This window comes from Branchiostoma floridae, chromosome 2 (assembly GCF_000003815.2).
Source record: "Branchiostoma floridae strain S238N-H82 chromosome 2, Bfl_VNyyK, whole genome shotgun sequence".
Lineage (NCBI taxonomy): Eukaryota > Metazoa > Chordata > Leptocardii > Amphioxiformes > Branchiostomatidae > Branchiostoma > Branchiostoma floridae.
In genome coordinates this window covers 19322745-19339064 of record NC_049980.1, presented here as the reverse complement: position 1 = coordinate 19339064, position 16320 = coordinate 19322745, and the positions used below count along the sequence as shown (strand labels likewise).

At 40.4% G+C, this 16320-nt stretch overlaps 2 protein-coding genes across 2 annotated transcripts in view; both read left to right on the top strand.

Annotated features, from left to right (window-relative positions):
• The first annotated feature begins 413 nt into the window (after window positions 1-413).
• Window positions 414-8800, top strand: LOC118409631 (ankyrin repeat and SOCS box protein 7-like). Its single transcript, XM_035810786.1, has 5 exons — window positions 414-566; window positions 4548-4654; window positions 5198-5315; window positions 5713-6342; window positions 6765-8800. The coding sequence occupies exons 2-5, from the start codon at window positions 4559-4561 to the stop codon at window positions 6899-6901; spliced, it is 981 nt and encodes a 326-aa protein (XP_035666679.1). The 5' UTR covers window positions 414-566; window positions 4548-4558; the 3' UTR covers window positions 6902-8800.
• Window positions 8801-12715: 3915 nt separating this feature from the next.
• LOC118408909 (E3 ubiquitin-protein ligase TRIM56-like) overlaps window positions 12716-16320 on the top strand; it is a 10261-nt gene continuing 6656 nt past the window's right edge. The window contains exons 1-5 of the mRNA XM_035809770.1: window positions 12716-12996; window positions 13631-13737; window positions 14470-14623; window positions 14938-15659; window positions 16073-16239. Coding sequence (XP_035665663.1) covers window positions 12716-12996; window positions 13631-13737; window positions 14470-14623; window positions 14938-15659; window positions 16073-16239 — 1431 coding nt within the window. The remainder of the gene's footprint in view (window positions 12997-13630; window positions 13738-14469; window positions 14624-14937; window positions 15660-16072; window positions 16240-16320) is intronic.

Genomic DNA, 16320 nt, shown 5'->3' with positions numbered 1-16320 from the left:
TTTACCGCTTGACTAAATCATAACGTTTACGTCCCTTTTAATTCGGTTAAAATTTCTTCTGGTCTGGAAGAACGGAACTTAAGTCGTATTATTCATGTTTAGAGCGACCTAAAGGCCTACTTTGATTTATGATGAGTTGACATCAAAGTAAACACTGATCACTTGTCACAAGGGACTTTCGATTTTGGCGCCATTTACGTTGTTATGTTTGTGTTTCTGGCCGAATTCATCAGTGTGTGAACAAAAGGGTGAATCGTACAAAATTTGCATATTACGTGCATATAAATTGGTCAAACATATACAATCAGCAATATATTTCATATCAATTAAGTTGATGTAAATTTCAAAATGTATTTTTTTAGTAAAAACACGAGGTTGATTGAGACTATAGTATTTTAATTTGGATTATCCTCCCCCTTTTAAGGAGTGGTACTGTCGCTCCCACAGTCCTTTTCGTGAGAAGATGGCGGGCAGGATATAAAATTTTCGGCGCATCCGCGGATGACGCAGTTTATGCGTTTTGGCAGCAAACATTGCGGGACACTTCGGTACAGGCGGTTCCAAAGGTTTGTACATCTCCAATTGCACCTTATATTATATGTAGGGAGTTGAACTCCGCCATATAGTAATGGACCTGTCCTTTTGTTTTTGTCAGCTTGAAGAGACTTGACAGACAACAACACCACTCTCCAGCGATCATTGTCTTGGACGAAGGCCAGCTAGGTCCCTCTGCTTTCCTTTGCCCTGATTTTGCCTGGTATCTTATCCCTAACACCTGTTTCCGCCCTAGGAGAAAGATCATCGGTACGGATTGAAGAGCGCGCGTACTCTGTTTCGTAATTACCGCACCAGTCTGGTGTTGTTTACCTACGGCGGTGATTACGCAATCGTCCAGCTGGGAGTTTTATAGAGGTATCAGGACAACTCGGCACCTGGGACGACTCGGCACCTAGCCAAGTGGGAAAACTTGGCACCAAGAATATGACATAAAATTGTGAAGGTTTGTGAGAAATGCAAGATGTTTAACTGCAAAACATTTCTCTCACTGCAATAACTTGTAAGTCATACAGTCGGCACAATTTTACGGACATTTTGAGGCTCTGAACGTCACTTCAAGGTACGTTAACTTTGAACGGCCGAGGCTCTGTCTATATCAGATCGGTCATCTCAACGCGTTTTTGAAACCTACAAACAGTTGTAATTTATGACCAACAAAATATATTGAACTGCTTATTACATCTATTTTCATTTGTACTAACTTGCAAACACGGTGATATAGAAGAGAAGTAGAGTGACATTGTGAAAGAACGCCGATATATATAACAACTAAAAAATGGCGTCGCCGGCGCGGCCCGCAACATGTTTTGGGGATCTTGTATCCTAAAAATTTGTATCCAAAACGTTACCTCGTGGGGTGAGATTGATTTGTACATTCTTATGTCACTTCTTATGCTGCCGGAATGATAGGATTATCATTCTTCGAGTGCAAAATATAAAAGTTATGTGCCGAGTAAGTATGGTGCCGACTAGGGCCGAGTTGTCTCAGGTGCCGAGTCGTCTCGAAACCTTTTATAGACAGTCCCGGGCGAGCTGCTTAATAACGTTGCTAGGACCTTATTAGTCTCCACCAGACCCGTTTGCAGGCTTCGCAGCCCTGAAAAAAGATAGAAGTATGTAGCTTAACTGGAAGTATATTTTGCCAGAGTCGGTAGGATGTAACGTTATGTGTTAAAAAGACAAATCCTTGCCCTATTCAACCTTCTTGCGCGTACGAATCGATCCATACCACAACAGACTTGAGTCAAGGACGTTAAATAGAAGTCCTTGCTTGAATGTTATCAACCTGAAATAATGTAGGTATACGATTGTTGAACTTGAAGGATCTCCTATGTTGTATTCTGTCTTCGGGTTTACGTAAAATTATAAAATACTTTGCATTCTATGAATTATGCAGCACTTCTGGGATGATTAAGGAAATGTGCAAACTGTTTGGATGGAAGCATAATGTCATTGATCATACACCAGCATGATTTGTGTGCATGCTTGTGTGTTGGTCCCCAGAATATCAAAACTCTCTTAGTCCATATTACATCATGGGCTGGTATAAAAGGTGAAGGGGTTAATGATTGCTGTTTCTTTCTTCACAAATCAAGCTCATATCAAAGTGTCTGTGCAACATCATTTTTAGCATCCTATCTTAATGACTGTCTTCAAACTGTCTTGAATTTTTATTTGTAATGTTGAACATCACAGTTTGCATCAATACCTTTTCACTCACATCAGGGATAGAAATGCCTTAAAGGCTACATATTGCTATATGGATTGTACGATAGATCATGGCAAAGATCTTGCTTCCATCGGTTTGATGAACATGGGATGCCTATCTTGGAATGATCAACATTCAGTTGTCATTAGTCATATATAAATCCATGCATACCATTGATAGTGTCAGGTTGGGTTTGTCTTAGCCTTTTAGCTTAAAAATTGCACAATTTTTCTTGTTTGATATCTATTCTTTGAATTGAAATTTTCCAACTGAAATGTAAACAGAGATGGAATCAGGATTTTCAATTTCTTGATTTTGCATTCAGAAATGATTCTTATTCAGATATAATCATATGTATTGATGTATAGCATGCCAGGTTTCAGGAGGTAAACAGTATACTTTGCATTAAGCATCTGCAACATAATGACAGGGAGGAAAACATACAGATACATATGCAGTTGTACCCTGGTAGCTGTAACTATGTGTGTCTGTAATTGAGTAGGACTGTAGCTAAAGTAGTCTGCAATAGTAGACAGTTTGCAGTCTACAAATAATTACAGTAAATTTTGACATTTTCTTAGTGTCTTTCTGTATGCAAGCTCAGCACACTGCAGATATATGCTCTGTGCTACTATGGTTAATGTTGTTTTAACCACAAATTCAAAGATACCTCTTAATTTTCACTGTGCTACAAAATTAAAGTGCTATGACTTCCAGATAGGAGACTGTCCCTAGACCCAGTTAACAGTAAAACTCTAACTTCTTTGGTACTACGTATGTATTGCCAAAGTGACAAATAGTGTACCAAAAGCAGACTGTCCATGAAACTGGGCATGTTTATACATGGTTAAGGTCAAGTTGAAGTAAGTGCAGTACATCACTCATACATGTTGGCCTTGTTGGGTTCAGACTTGGCCAGGTCACGACATCTGCTTGGGGATTACTAAAGGAAATCCACCTGTTTTTACTATCAGCTTTTATGGCTTTTATGGCAGTCATGACATTGATGAGTAATTTGAACTTGTGACCCATGATGGTATGGACCTCTAGAGTTTGTGGACAGAGTTATTCTTATCCAGGTAAAGCATCCTTATCTGTGAGTTGGTTTAAGGTCATCACCAGCATGTAAACAGTTGTGGGAAGGTCCGTAGATGACCTTGTACTCTAATCTGGGCCATAACCATTATGTTCAGGGTAATGGTAAAGATTTTTTGAATGGCGAGTTATTTATGTCCTTGGCAAATTTGATTTTTGAAAGAAAATAATGGAGCGGGCAGGTAAAATGAAAATGAAATGGGCATCCCAATGTTACTGTAAATCTTGAAACCTTCTGCATGGATTTTATTTTCCCGGTTTTGGGGATGACCCCTTTACTAAGTACTGTACTGCTATTTTATGATGCCACAATTATTTCATGTATTTACCACTGCCATAGACTATACTACAGAATTATTTCAACCATTAATTTACATTAAACACTACTAATGATGAAACACGACTTTCTCCCTTCAACTGCAAAATAGAGTAGTAGTGCCTTGTACGTGTAGTATTAAGGAGGTTATAATTTATATATATATCTATATATCTATATAACCTCATTGGCAGTATCCTTTATTTGATTATACTGTTTAGAATAAATTAAAACTACTGAGTCAACATATACCAGGCTGGCTTAAGAAATGTTTTTTCCTTTAGGAGTGGCAACATATTGGCTATTATCTTTGTTCTTCATTATTTGTTTTAGTTATTATTATTAGTTTCAACAAAATACCTTAGGTGCGTTGAATTTTTGATGACCACACTGGTCTTCTTTTGAGTCATTTTATTACAAAGTTTGCATCGTAAATTCAACATCTTTACACACAGTTTACTGCTTTTGTCATCAATTTCACAATTGTTAAGATTTTTTGCATGATTTTTACCACAGGAAAGATGAGTTACAAAAGATCAATGGACTTGTTTATATTGTTAAGGGACACCACACTGCTGGTACACAGAACTTCCAAACGTAAACACTGATTTCTGGCACATACTGTCTATCGTAGCATCATGTCCATGTTTGCACTTGTTACTGTGGTGATATTGTGAGTTAGTGTGTCCAGCTTGTATCAGTTGATGCTCAAGTACTAGCTGAATAGATGCAAATTCAGGAACTATAGAGATGGGTAGGAGAAGTGAGTATCATTGAAGAAAAGAGGAGATCTGTAATAAATAATTTCAAATCCTAGCACATATATATATATCAGTAACAGTACAGTATCATCCTTTTGTTGTTTTCTAGAGATCTTCAACATGCCCAAGAGCCGGCAGAAGCGTGATACCTGGGGGAAGTGTCCATGGGCAGAGTTGGAGAAGGCCATCCGTGGTGGCAACACTGCAGTGGTTAAGGTGGGGATACTTCCCTTTTTGTAGATGGAAGAATGTTTTATTAAGGAGATTAAAGACAATTTGTAAGGTGTTCTGATAGCCCTTGGCCTGTAACACAACTCTCATGATTCAAGGTACTCTAATACTGCCACATTGAAAAAAAAAAACAATTGTGTGATCACAATGAAGGCGCTTAAGTAATTTTTGAGAAGACAATGACAGGGTTGTAGCCAGCCAGAAATCATTGTCTGTCCCCTCAATTTTGAATGGCTTTGGCACAGCGTTCAGGGGTGCAGGGGCATGCTCCCAGGGAAAATTGTGAAATCTAGACCCTCTTAAATGCTATTTTCTGCATTTTGAGGGTTAAATTTTCCTCACAGAGGACTGAATGGGCAAACTATTTCCGTCCCCAGCTGCAAAATTCAGTCAAAGGACGGAAGGACGGGTGCTGGCTACAACCCTGGACAATGATATTAGATATTGCGGCCTTAGGGTGCCTAATGGAATTATGACAGTTAGCATTAGATGCTTGTCATGTGAGTTGACTGTTTTGTGTATTGACAGGAATGTCTCCAGAAGGGTATGGATCCAAACATGGTGTTGAAGAGTGGGATGACAGCGCTCCACCTGGCTGTCATGTACAGGCACGACAGGTGTGCACGTCTCCTGCTGGAAAATGGAGGTGAGAACTTATCCGCCTCAGAGTAGCATTTACTGCAGGGCTGGAAACAATTTGTACTATTATATCTTGAGGAACAGGCATCAAAACTTTGTGATATTTTCATTAACAATTTAATGAAAACCATGACTGAATTAACGTGAGGCCATTTAAAGTTTTGGCTCTCAGTATGCATTGGATTGTGGTGTTTCAAAGGACCAAAATGTCCCCAGTATATAGCTAGGCCTTCATGCCGAGTCAAATGGGGACAATTTAGAAAATTAGAAAAATAAGAGCAGGAGACAGCCCTGGGTGTGATGCAACCTTCTGATTCAAGGGAATATGGAAAGGTATTTGTGCCTGTCAAAATGGCCAGTAAGTTATTACATTATTTTCAAAATGCCTTGTTTTTTCCATATAGCCAGAGCAGACATTCACGAGGCTAGCGGTGGCCATACCCCACTGCATGGATGTACAAGATGGGGGTACATCCGCATCGCACAGACCATCCTGGAGTTCGACTCATCTCCCGAAGTCGTCAACGCCCAGAACAACCAGGGGCACACCCCTCTGCACCTCGCTGTCGTACACAAGGATGAAGCAGTCGGGGTGGAACTAGTGAGGGTCCTGCTCGACTGCGGAGCAAACTGGAACATATCCACGTTCAAGAGAGGCACCACGCCTTTTGTAAATGCCATACAGTACCGCAAGCTCTTGTGTTTGCAGACTTTTCTGGAAAAGGGGGCCAATCCAAACTTGGGAAAGGGATGGCCGCTGCACCACGCATCAGACACAGTCGATTATGATCTAGCCAAGCTGTTGCTAATGTATGGGGCCAGGGTGGACGTCTGGGACCAAGGGGGCTTCAACCCGATGTTTGGGGCCGTTTTCAAAGACAACGTCAGGTTTGCAAGACTGATGTATGACTTTGGCATGGACCCGATGAGGGTGTCAGAGAAACTGATGCTTTCACCATATCAAGTTGCACTGGCAATGTCAAAGAGGGCTGGTTCTAACACAGAGACCTTCAACTTTTTCCAAAGCATCAAAAGTGAGTTGCAATGGTCTGTCAAGCTTGTTTAGACAGCATGCTTAAGTTTCATAAAAGTGACAATTTTGTGTTTAGAAATCAGAGCATGGGCATGATGCCTGTGATTGTTACCCCATGAAATGCTTTTCAAGGAAATGTGTGAATAAATGATTTATTGCAGCCAACAATATTTGAACATCACATTTGTTAGTAAATGTTCGCTTTGCTTTGTAGTTTGGTTGCCTGTAATATATGATAGTGCAAAATTACTTCATGGCTGTGAATTATTCACTTTAATTTCATGTTTTCAGTGACCTTTTCATCACAAAACCCTGACACTGCAACTGAGTGCCCACCTCAACATTTATTAAGTAAACACCTCCACCCTCCCTGCAAAAGGAAGTTCCTGGAAACTTGAATTAAACGTGTTCCTTATCCCTCAGGCAGACCGCGAAGACTGCAGGATCTGTGCCGACTGTGCATCAGGCACACAGTGGAACCCGGGCACTTCCACCTGCTGTGCCAGCTGAAGGAATGCCTCACCCTGGTCATGTACGAGTACCTACAGCATAGAGAGTAACATGTCAGCACAAGTCCATCTCTGTTAGCTGGTAGTAAATATTACATGGGAATTAAGTGTGAAATGTATATGCACAAGCTTTTACCAAGTATATAACTTTTAACTGATGGGATCAATGTTTAACTAGTGGTGTACTAATGCCTGTCTCCATGGACTGATTTCATGCTCCATTCAAATTTTACTTTTTGGGACAAGCATGATATAACATGACATGTTGATATTTCTCCATATACGATGACCTTTGGAGAATCCTACTACCGGGGTAGTAAATGAATAAATAAATAAATAAATAAATATACATATATCAACAGTCTTGTTTTAAATTAAAGCAATGTTATTGCTAACACATATTGTGATTACCTTCAAAGCAGTGAGTAGAATCATTGCCATGTGCAGTGAGGAAAACATACCATGTTGTCTGTAAAAGCTTACCAAATTACCAAAGGTTAGTGCAAGGCTAAACTCACACAGTTCAAGGCTTTTACAGTAAGAAAACACAGTATAAGAAAATCAGATCCTTGTTTTTGCCTTGTTGTTATCACAGTGGTTATGATTTATGATATAGTATTGTATTGTATTTATCACATAATATATCCTTCATAAGGTATTTATCAATGTAATATAAATCTTTAGCAGAGACATTTTTATTCTGTACACAATCATGTAGTGCTTTTAGAGTGTGAAGTGACCAAATTGAGAGGTAGAGTTTCCAGAGACCACAACTTGACTGTGTCAAATTTGTTTTACTTTTCTTAAACTTATATCAATTCCTTTTATTTTTGGTTTGTTCTTGATCCTCTATTTCAAGAACCAAGTACATGTATAGTTCTACTAGAATAAGTGGAAGAAATGGCAATTTTGAATTGTAGTTTTATTTCTTGTCAGGTTTTTAGTAAGTTTTATTGTGTGTATAGGACTACACTGTATATCATTTTTTAATCTTAACTGGTTTGAGTGAAAAGTCAATGCCATTTCATATAGTATATATTCCGTATAGTATTCAGCAAGTAGCTATACATTATCATTATTAAACAATTATTATTATTATGTCATAATCACCATGTTGATATCACCTAATATCAAAAGAATTGTTCAATACCATGATTTAAATCATCACTACAACTGTGTACTTATCATAAACATATTTGTATTTATGAATGTATTATACATGTGTATATTTTGAAATGACTTTGTGAGTGAACATGTCACTGTGTTTAAGAATCTTACATATAACACCAGGTAGTAACAGGATAACATTGGATAAAGGACTATCTGATCTACATCTAACCCTGCTATGTGTACATGTGCAGTACATACAGATGTATTGTGGTCTAAGTCTAAAGTATAAGGTCCCACATTTGTGAACAATTTTTTGTCTAGACTGTTTCCAACATTCTCATGTTGTGGATGTTTAGTTCTGAAGGGCCTTAACCTATGATGTTACTCACAGTCCCCTACAACATGTGCATTGGAACTGTGAAAAGACTCAACATTGTTGACTTAAAATCTTCAAACAGTAAATATGAAAGGGGATTTCATATTGAAATCCATGTGCACAATTTTTTTTAGATTCTATATCACAATCCCTAGTTACTTGAACAATATAGTAATAGACTAAGCAAGTTTAAGGTACTGCTAAGTCATAGTCATTGCAGTGTATTTTTTTGTATTGGTGTACCTGAAGTGGGTAAGAATCAGAATCAATTTGCCAAAAGGATCAAATTGTACTTATTGGCATGTTGTACCTGTAATCATTGCAGATAATAGGCAGATTGGAAAGCATTAATTATTGGACAAGTGACAGTGACAGTGAAGGTAGAATGCCATATTTACAATGACTATCAATGTGAACAATCATGCAGCAATTGTACAACCTAGTAAACTATGGTTATAAATGGACACTTTGGTCTCTTCCTATTTCATACACTTTGCTCACTGACCCAGTGTTCACTTTATATTCAGGTCATAAGTTCAAACCCGCCTGGGACTAAGATTTGAAAAATGGAAAATTCTGCTTTCTAAGTATGTTTTACCTGTCCATGGTGCTGAAACCCTTCCACACCAGAGTTAACATACTTGCCCTTGGTGCTGAAGTAGTTTCATACAAAACGCAAACATAACCAAGATGTTGACATACCTTTCCTTGCTGCTAAATTCCTTTCACACAAAGTTTCACAAGTCTGTCCCTGGTGCTGAATTCACTCCACTCAAAAGTTAACATACAGTCAAATCTGTATTAGCGGCCACCTTTGCATAGCGACCACCTGTCCAACACGGCCACACGATTTTCGGTTCTGGCGATACAGAAACACTGCCTATGACGACCAATCAGCGACTGTATGTCACCCTGAGCCGAGTTTGAAATCGTATTTTGTACGGAAGGTACGCGTGCCTTGAACGATAGAGCGCAAGCAAGTCTTTGTCGGCGAATCTACCAACATTCCACATGGCAATATCAATCATTTTCAGTAGATTTGACTTTGGCAGGGTCAGTTGAATTTTAAGACGAATGAGACAATGCTACTTGGTGAGAATGGCAATGAGAAAGATCAGTGGGTACTGAAATCATGTGTAACTTATTGCTCATGGTAAATTGATCAGCATTTTCTCTAGTGACCACCTGTCTATAGTGGTCAGATGTCTCCATTCCCTTGCATGGCCGTTATAAAGAGGTTTGACTGAACTTGCCCTTGGTGCTGAATTCCTCACATGAGAAACAGATGAATAATTACATCCGTCAGCATCTGCTACATGAACGGAGACAATCGGTAAAGAGAAAGAATATCATTATTTTTGCTTAGCTATTTAGAATTACAGGCTTACTATACTGAGGGGATTTCCATCATAACATAACAGAATAAAACCGCTACAGCCTAGATTTATGGTGGTTGATATAAGCTCCTAGAGTGACCAACATTTTGTCGCCTTTGCTTTTTTAAACACCATGATTGTTTTGTTTTTTATATTCACACCTTTTCCGGAGGGCTTGATTCACCAGTGTTTCAAATATTTGATTTCCAACAGTTTTTCCAGCATTTTAGTAGATCTACTCTTCGATTGCGCTTTTCAAACGATTCGCATCTGAGAATGAGCTGCATCCTCACATCTGCTTGAAGGGTATCGGGAATAGGGATTGGCACATCCGGGCACTTCCATCGCGCATTGGGCGATGATGTCATACATAGCACACGACAAACCTGAGTTCACATCGGGGTCACTTCAGGACGCTATAAGGTGAAGTAGAGGCCATGGCAGCAACGCCAGGTTAAATAAGGCCAGGGCGCGGGTCAACGTACGGGGGAATAACCTTAGCCGGGTGTCGAAATTGGTTACTGCGCATGCAAGTCAATAGGACATGCACGCTGCGAATGGAAGATGACACCCCTCATCATTCTTCAGTCCCGTTTATTTATTCAGTTGACTTAGGAGCGATTCTCAGGAGAGTGGTGTGAGGATATGAAACAGATTACGTAATACGTGCATATGTTGGAGAGGCCCTGTTGTCAACATGCCTTTATCATACACTTTTTAATGTCATCCAATTTGCAATTGAGAGTCACACGGTATAAAATGATAGAGACCATAATGTGGTATACATAAGGAGATGATGTTATCGACTAGTAATGAGATTATTGAATAACTGGCAACGTTAACGTTAGGTGTCCTTGACCCATAGGGAAACAGTAGTAAGCTTAGAAACACACAAAGAGTATTAGTACTCCTTATTCGCTTTCCTTCAGAACTATCAAAATCAACAAAACAGCTATATAGAGCACAATATAGAATAAAGAACCGTTATTGACTTCAATTCAGGACCAAGTTCATTTCAGGTAATATCACGTGAGGGTCGTGAGGGTGACGTCATCCCGACATGCACCATTCTGCCCTGTAGTTCACCGTTGATGCACTTACTTGCCAGTTGCCACCATGGTTGATGCCTTCTCTTTCGTGTAATCTCCAAGCAGATGTGAGCATCCGTGTCGGCGCAGCAATGAACGTGTGTTTTTGCGACATTTGGTACTTATCTTCTCGAAAATAATCACTACTAAATTGCGCAAAAACATGCGTGTGCTGAAACCATATATTGTTCGTCTATTGTGAATCAAACTCTACTCCCACAGTCCTTATCGTATTGCAAATTCCAATTTGGCGACCTAACTGTCAATCAGAAGTAAATGAGATACAAAATAGAAACAGTGACAAAAAAGCTTGAAAACATGTCAAAAACAGCCAGGGCGTCTACTTGGAGAGTAACTGTAGCCTGACTGAAGCACACGCGAACAGTCAAACGGTCCGACCGTTAAGGTTACATCGGGACAACGTACAGTGAACGACCTGTTACATCGCAGGTCATTATGGGTACAGTGAACGACCTGTTACATCGCAGGTCATTATGGGTACAGTGAACGACCTGTTACATCGCAGGTCATTATGGGTACAGTGAACGACCTGTTACATCGCAGGTCATTATGGGTAATGGTACCACGGAAGGTTCTTCGAGTTCAATCCTGAAGACATTTGATGTCATGAAACGCGTTTATTCTCCACTGTAGATGGAAGAAATCCAATGTTTTAAAAAGACAACCCAATAATGGAAAATTTCTCAGTGTGCATCGTCTGATTAGATGGTAGCTGGATGAAAGGTTTGGACTTGGGAGCGAAGATACATTTCGAGTAAACGTAACCATTGTGTTTGACTTTTGGGCATTAAAGGCGTTTATATAATGGCAGCCATGATTTCATCGGTATACGTCAGTTATTTGATAATGATTGTAAAGAATGTTCAATACTGTACAAGGAGAGCGCATACACTGTTATGCATCATCAAATACAATGTAGAAAACTCAAGGGCGATTTCTTTAATATCTGTATCTAAACCACCATCATGCACGTATCATGGGAGCAAAACAAAATTCAATATGTATTTGTGAATCACACAGTACATGCACACTACACTTCACTGCGTATACCCAACACATCATCATACATCACATTCACTGCGCAACGCAACATACACCATGGCCACAACACAACACAACACACAACACAACACAACACAACACAACACAACACACACAACACAACACACACAACACATATGATGTGTATGGTTTTCTTTCCAGTCAAACAGGTTGTATGCACATCTATTGAAAGAAGTAACGTCATATAGGCTGTTTATATAATAGCATGTGTTACATAATCTCCCAGGGAGGGCTAATTGGCCCGTATTTAGTCGGGCGGGGCGCAAGTCTGGCTCGCACGGTGTGCCTATGGTATGCTATAAAGTGTTTCAGGACTTCTTTCAGGGGAGACATGACATGAGCTCACAATCTCAATGCTCACAACAGGCCATTTCACCTGACAATGCTGACATACATGTTTTCCAATATTGTAGTAAGTTTACTTCCATTGCATTGCGTGGTCAAATGAGGTTCGATTCAATCTAAACGATATGTTATTGATACACTGTTTCATTTCTGCTCGAGACAGATACACCTTATATATAGTTTTAGCTTTTTCCGTACAAAGTCAGGTGTCATATTCATAAAATCCTAAATATTTAGAAAAAAATTTGTCCTAAACTTAGAAAAATTTCAAGTCGTGTTTTGAAGCATTGATTTTATTTGAGATACTCGACAAACAATCCCTTGTTGTATGACAGCTACAACAACCAGGGTTTCGTTCCTTTCAGGTCAATTATGCAAGCCTCAGGCATGTCCCTAGGAGTGACCTGACAAGCTGATTTTCAAACGTGTGGGAAAAATCCAGATAGAGGACAACACTGCAAGTGACCCCACAAGTCTCACCGACAGGATGGCGTCATCCTCGCTTCTGAGCCAGATTTCAGACGACTTTTTGGAATGCAAGGTTTGCTACGAACCCTACAAAATACCCAAAGTCCTGGCCTGTCTGCACACGTTTTGTCTGGAGTGTTTGGAACAGTCAGTAGAGAAACAGGGTGAGAGGAACCGAGTCTTCTGTCCAACATGTCGGACGCCAACTAGTTTGCCCGAGGGTGGCGTGACCAAACTGAAGGACAACTTCTTCGTGGAGAGTCTGCGAGATACCGTGGACATATATAGGAAAATACACAGGTATATATTTACGGGCACTCTTTGCTTATTTTTTTGAAAACGTACTAAAAGTTTAACTCCTAACCTCCACAAGATTTACGATGGGTTTTGATTTCGTCAGCGGCATTTGCTGAGACAACGGCAGTCAGTCACAACTCTTCAATATGGCCTATAACGAATTAAAGACGGCTCAAATAGTTGTCAGTCTTTTATCTTACATCGATACTGCGCAATGAAATGCAGTCTTTTGTAGTTCTGTTTTGATGCATGAGTGTGACTAATAAGGAAGCCCTGCGGTTAATGCTTAACTTTAGTATGTAACTTGAATAAACAACCAAAGCGCCATTATTGTGGACAGGTGACCTTGCCCATGGTCAAAAATATTTTTCTTTCTCCACGAGGCCGGTCACATTTGTCGCCTGATCGTCCTGCGAAGGCAACTTAACTAAAAAAACCTTGGCTCGTCTTGAGCGTGTCTATCGAATTTTAGCTGTCATGCCATGCTGTCAGCGACTCCGGTAAAAGCATCCTTGAAAATTCTACATCAAGATCGTTGGACGACCTTCACCGAACGTTCCCGAGCCATGAGAAAGAGATAATGAACCCACATTTATGTTGAACTTCTATATCTAAACTCGAATTATTTCCTCTCCAGTAAACACGAGGACGTGATGTGCAGCAATTGTTTGGAGAACAGCCCTGAGGCAGCGTCCGCCCGCTGCTTGTCGTGCGACGAGTTCCTTTGCCCGGACTGCGTCAATGGTAACTGTAATGCAGCATTTCTCAAGGTTCATTGGGCTGTCAGTAGGCCGTATATCATTGATTAAGGCCGAGGGTGGGTGCGGGGTGGGGGTGTTGTACATAGAGAGGAAGGACATGTTTCAACGCACGTATGATGAGTCATTTCAACAGGTAAATAGGAGAAAATATATCAAGGTTTTCTCTTGAACCAATTATTTACATGCTCCCTGGATCCTTTTTGGTAGTCTTAATGACTAGTAACATCACTTTTATGATATTACGCACGTCTATAATATTACACACGCAACCGCTTTCCTTAACCCGTATGCTGAAGTAAAGAAAGACCAGCAAGCCTGCAGTTCCAAGGAAAGCCACTAGAGGATTCTAACTCTCATCAGTTAAAAAATCTAGAAGCTACTTGCCACTCAATAACAGTGACAACAGTAGTATCAAACCTTAGGAGACAAAATCCGGAAGAACCATAGAAAGCCGCTAGGAGGCGCATTAGCGAACTTGTTCTGACATTACCCACACAATACCAAACTTCACAACAATCTATCAATATCTTTCTTTAGATATGTTGTTAAACTACAAGCACACAAACATAGCTCCAGAAATCATATCATTACCCATCTTGTTTGATATTAAATAAAGCAACAATGTCTTGTACTGCAGCACGCAAACATAGCTCCAGAAATCATATTATTACCCATCTTGTTTAAGGTAATAAAGTAACACTGTCTTGCACTGCAGCACACAAACGAGTCCGCCTAACGCGAGGTCACTGCCTGGTGGCGCTGGACACCATCCGGGCCTCCAATGCAGAGTCACCGCTGAAGAACGTCAAGGCACCTATGTGTGAGAAACACGACAATCAAGTCATGAGGTTCTTCTGCACGACTTGCAGGTCAGCAAAGTTTGCGTCTGTTCATAATTACAGAAAGACTTTGGCAATTGAGCAAATGAGCCTGATGAAATAAATTGTTAAGCCTTGTCTGTGTAGTGATTTTGATGAAGTTATTGTTACTTTTTCTACACGTAAGTATGTTATTGTGAACTCATTATTTTTATACATACACATACGACGTAGAAAGCACTGTGCCACACACAACATATGCACATATGCAACGCAACGTAATCTAACCTAGCACAGCAAAGCTATGGTAAAGAACGACAAAACACATACACATACACTTACATGATTTATGCATATTTCAACAGAAGGAACCGTGATGTCATAACACGGAACAATACGACACACGACACAACAGAAATCAACACAACACAGTACAACGAACACAACGCACCACGACACAACACATTAAAACACAACATTAAAACTGTTTATAACGTCAGGATTCCTGTGTGCCACGACTGCACCGTCATCGACCACAAAGAACCAGACCACGAGAATGTCTACTTGTCTGAACTGGTGGACGAAACAAAAGAAACCCTCACAGAGCTGTCTTCCCTCAGTGAGGGACGAATCCATGAAATAAAGGTTGTCCAAAGCGCTCTGTCCAAGACTTTGCTGACTCTCGAAGAGAACAAGGCCTCGGTGAAGCACCAGCTAGCGACAGCAACGGAGAAACTCAAGAAACGCGTCGAGAGGAAGATCGACAAACAACACAAACTGTTGTCAAAGAAACTAAGTGAAATTTGTTCAAGTCGCGAAAAAGAGCTCAACATACATGAAGACTTCTTGGAAACGACGTCAGCAAGCTTGAAAAGTTCGCTGGAGTTTGTCCGGAAGGTTTTGTCGCACGGCAGTGACTTTGATATGATGGACGTGAGTAAAGAGATAGAGGAAAGGATGACGTCACTACTGGAAGCTGAGCTGCCCAATGTCAATGATGTCACTTTTCAAATGGTGCATCTGACGTTTCTGCCGTCACATGAGCCACTAGATTCTGTAGTGATCGGCACCATTGAGGAATCAAGAGGTAAGCGTGTCATTCTTTACATTATAAATATATCATAGCAATGAAATTGGCTTACTCCTTTTAGGCGGAGCCTTATTTTTTTCACACTCAACTACAGTTCTTGGAAATGCTAAACAGTATTGACAAATGTATAATTTCTGGAACACTTTAATAATAGAATTCAATGTTGGGGGGGGGGGGGTCTGTGCTAGTGTTTAGCAACAGAAAACATGTAAGCCTAGTCCTAGACGGGTGGGTTGGTGTGGTTACTAGTACTTGCTTGATTAAGCGAGTAACCGCAGTCCTTAACGAAGTGTGAAATTGGTCTGAAGGTAAATTCTATTTCACAACTTTCTTGAACTTTCGAGTTGTGTCTAGGTGAGTTTTCTAATTATAACACGACGTTTGCTACTGAATATTTCCATTCCCTCCAGCTATCCCGTGTAAGAAGTTCCTCCCGTGCGGCCACCCTTGTGATGACGTACACCACCCGGACACGCCCTGCACACAGAGGTGCCGGAGCACGGTCGACATCCGCGTCAACTGCTACAGGTGTGGCATACCAATCAGAAAAGCCTCGGACGGCAGGGAATGCTGGGAAGTTCGGAGGCAACAGAAATGTTTCAGGTGCGCATGGAGACACTGGTCGCTACAGGACAGGAGACTACAGCTAGAGATGATC

Bases quoted from the DNA above. Each gene is read 5' to 3' on its own strand.
- LOC118409631 (XM_035810786.1), top strand. From the start codon at position 4,559: ATGCCCAAGAGCCGGCAGAAGCGTGATACCTGGGGGAAGTGTCCATGG. The intron at 4,655-5,197 runs GTGGGGATACTT...GTGTATTGACAG, and splicing joins GCAACACTGCAGTGGTTAAG to GAATGTCTCCAGAAGGGTAT. The intron at 5,316-5,712 runs GTGAGAACTTAT...TTTTCCATATAG, and splicing joins TCTCCTGCTGGAAAATGGAG to CCAGAGCAGACATTCACGAG.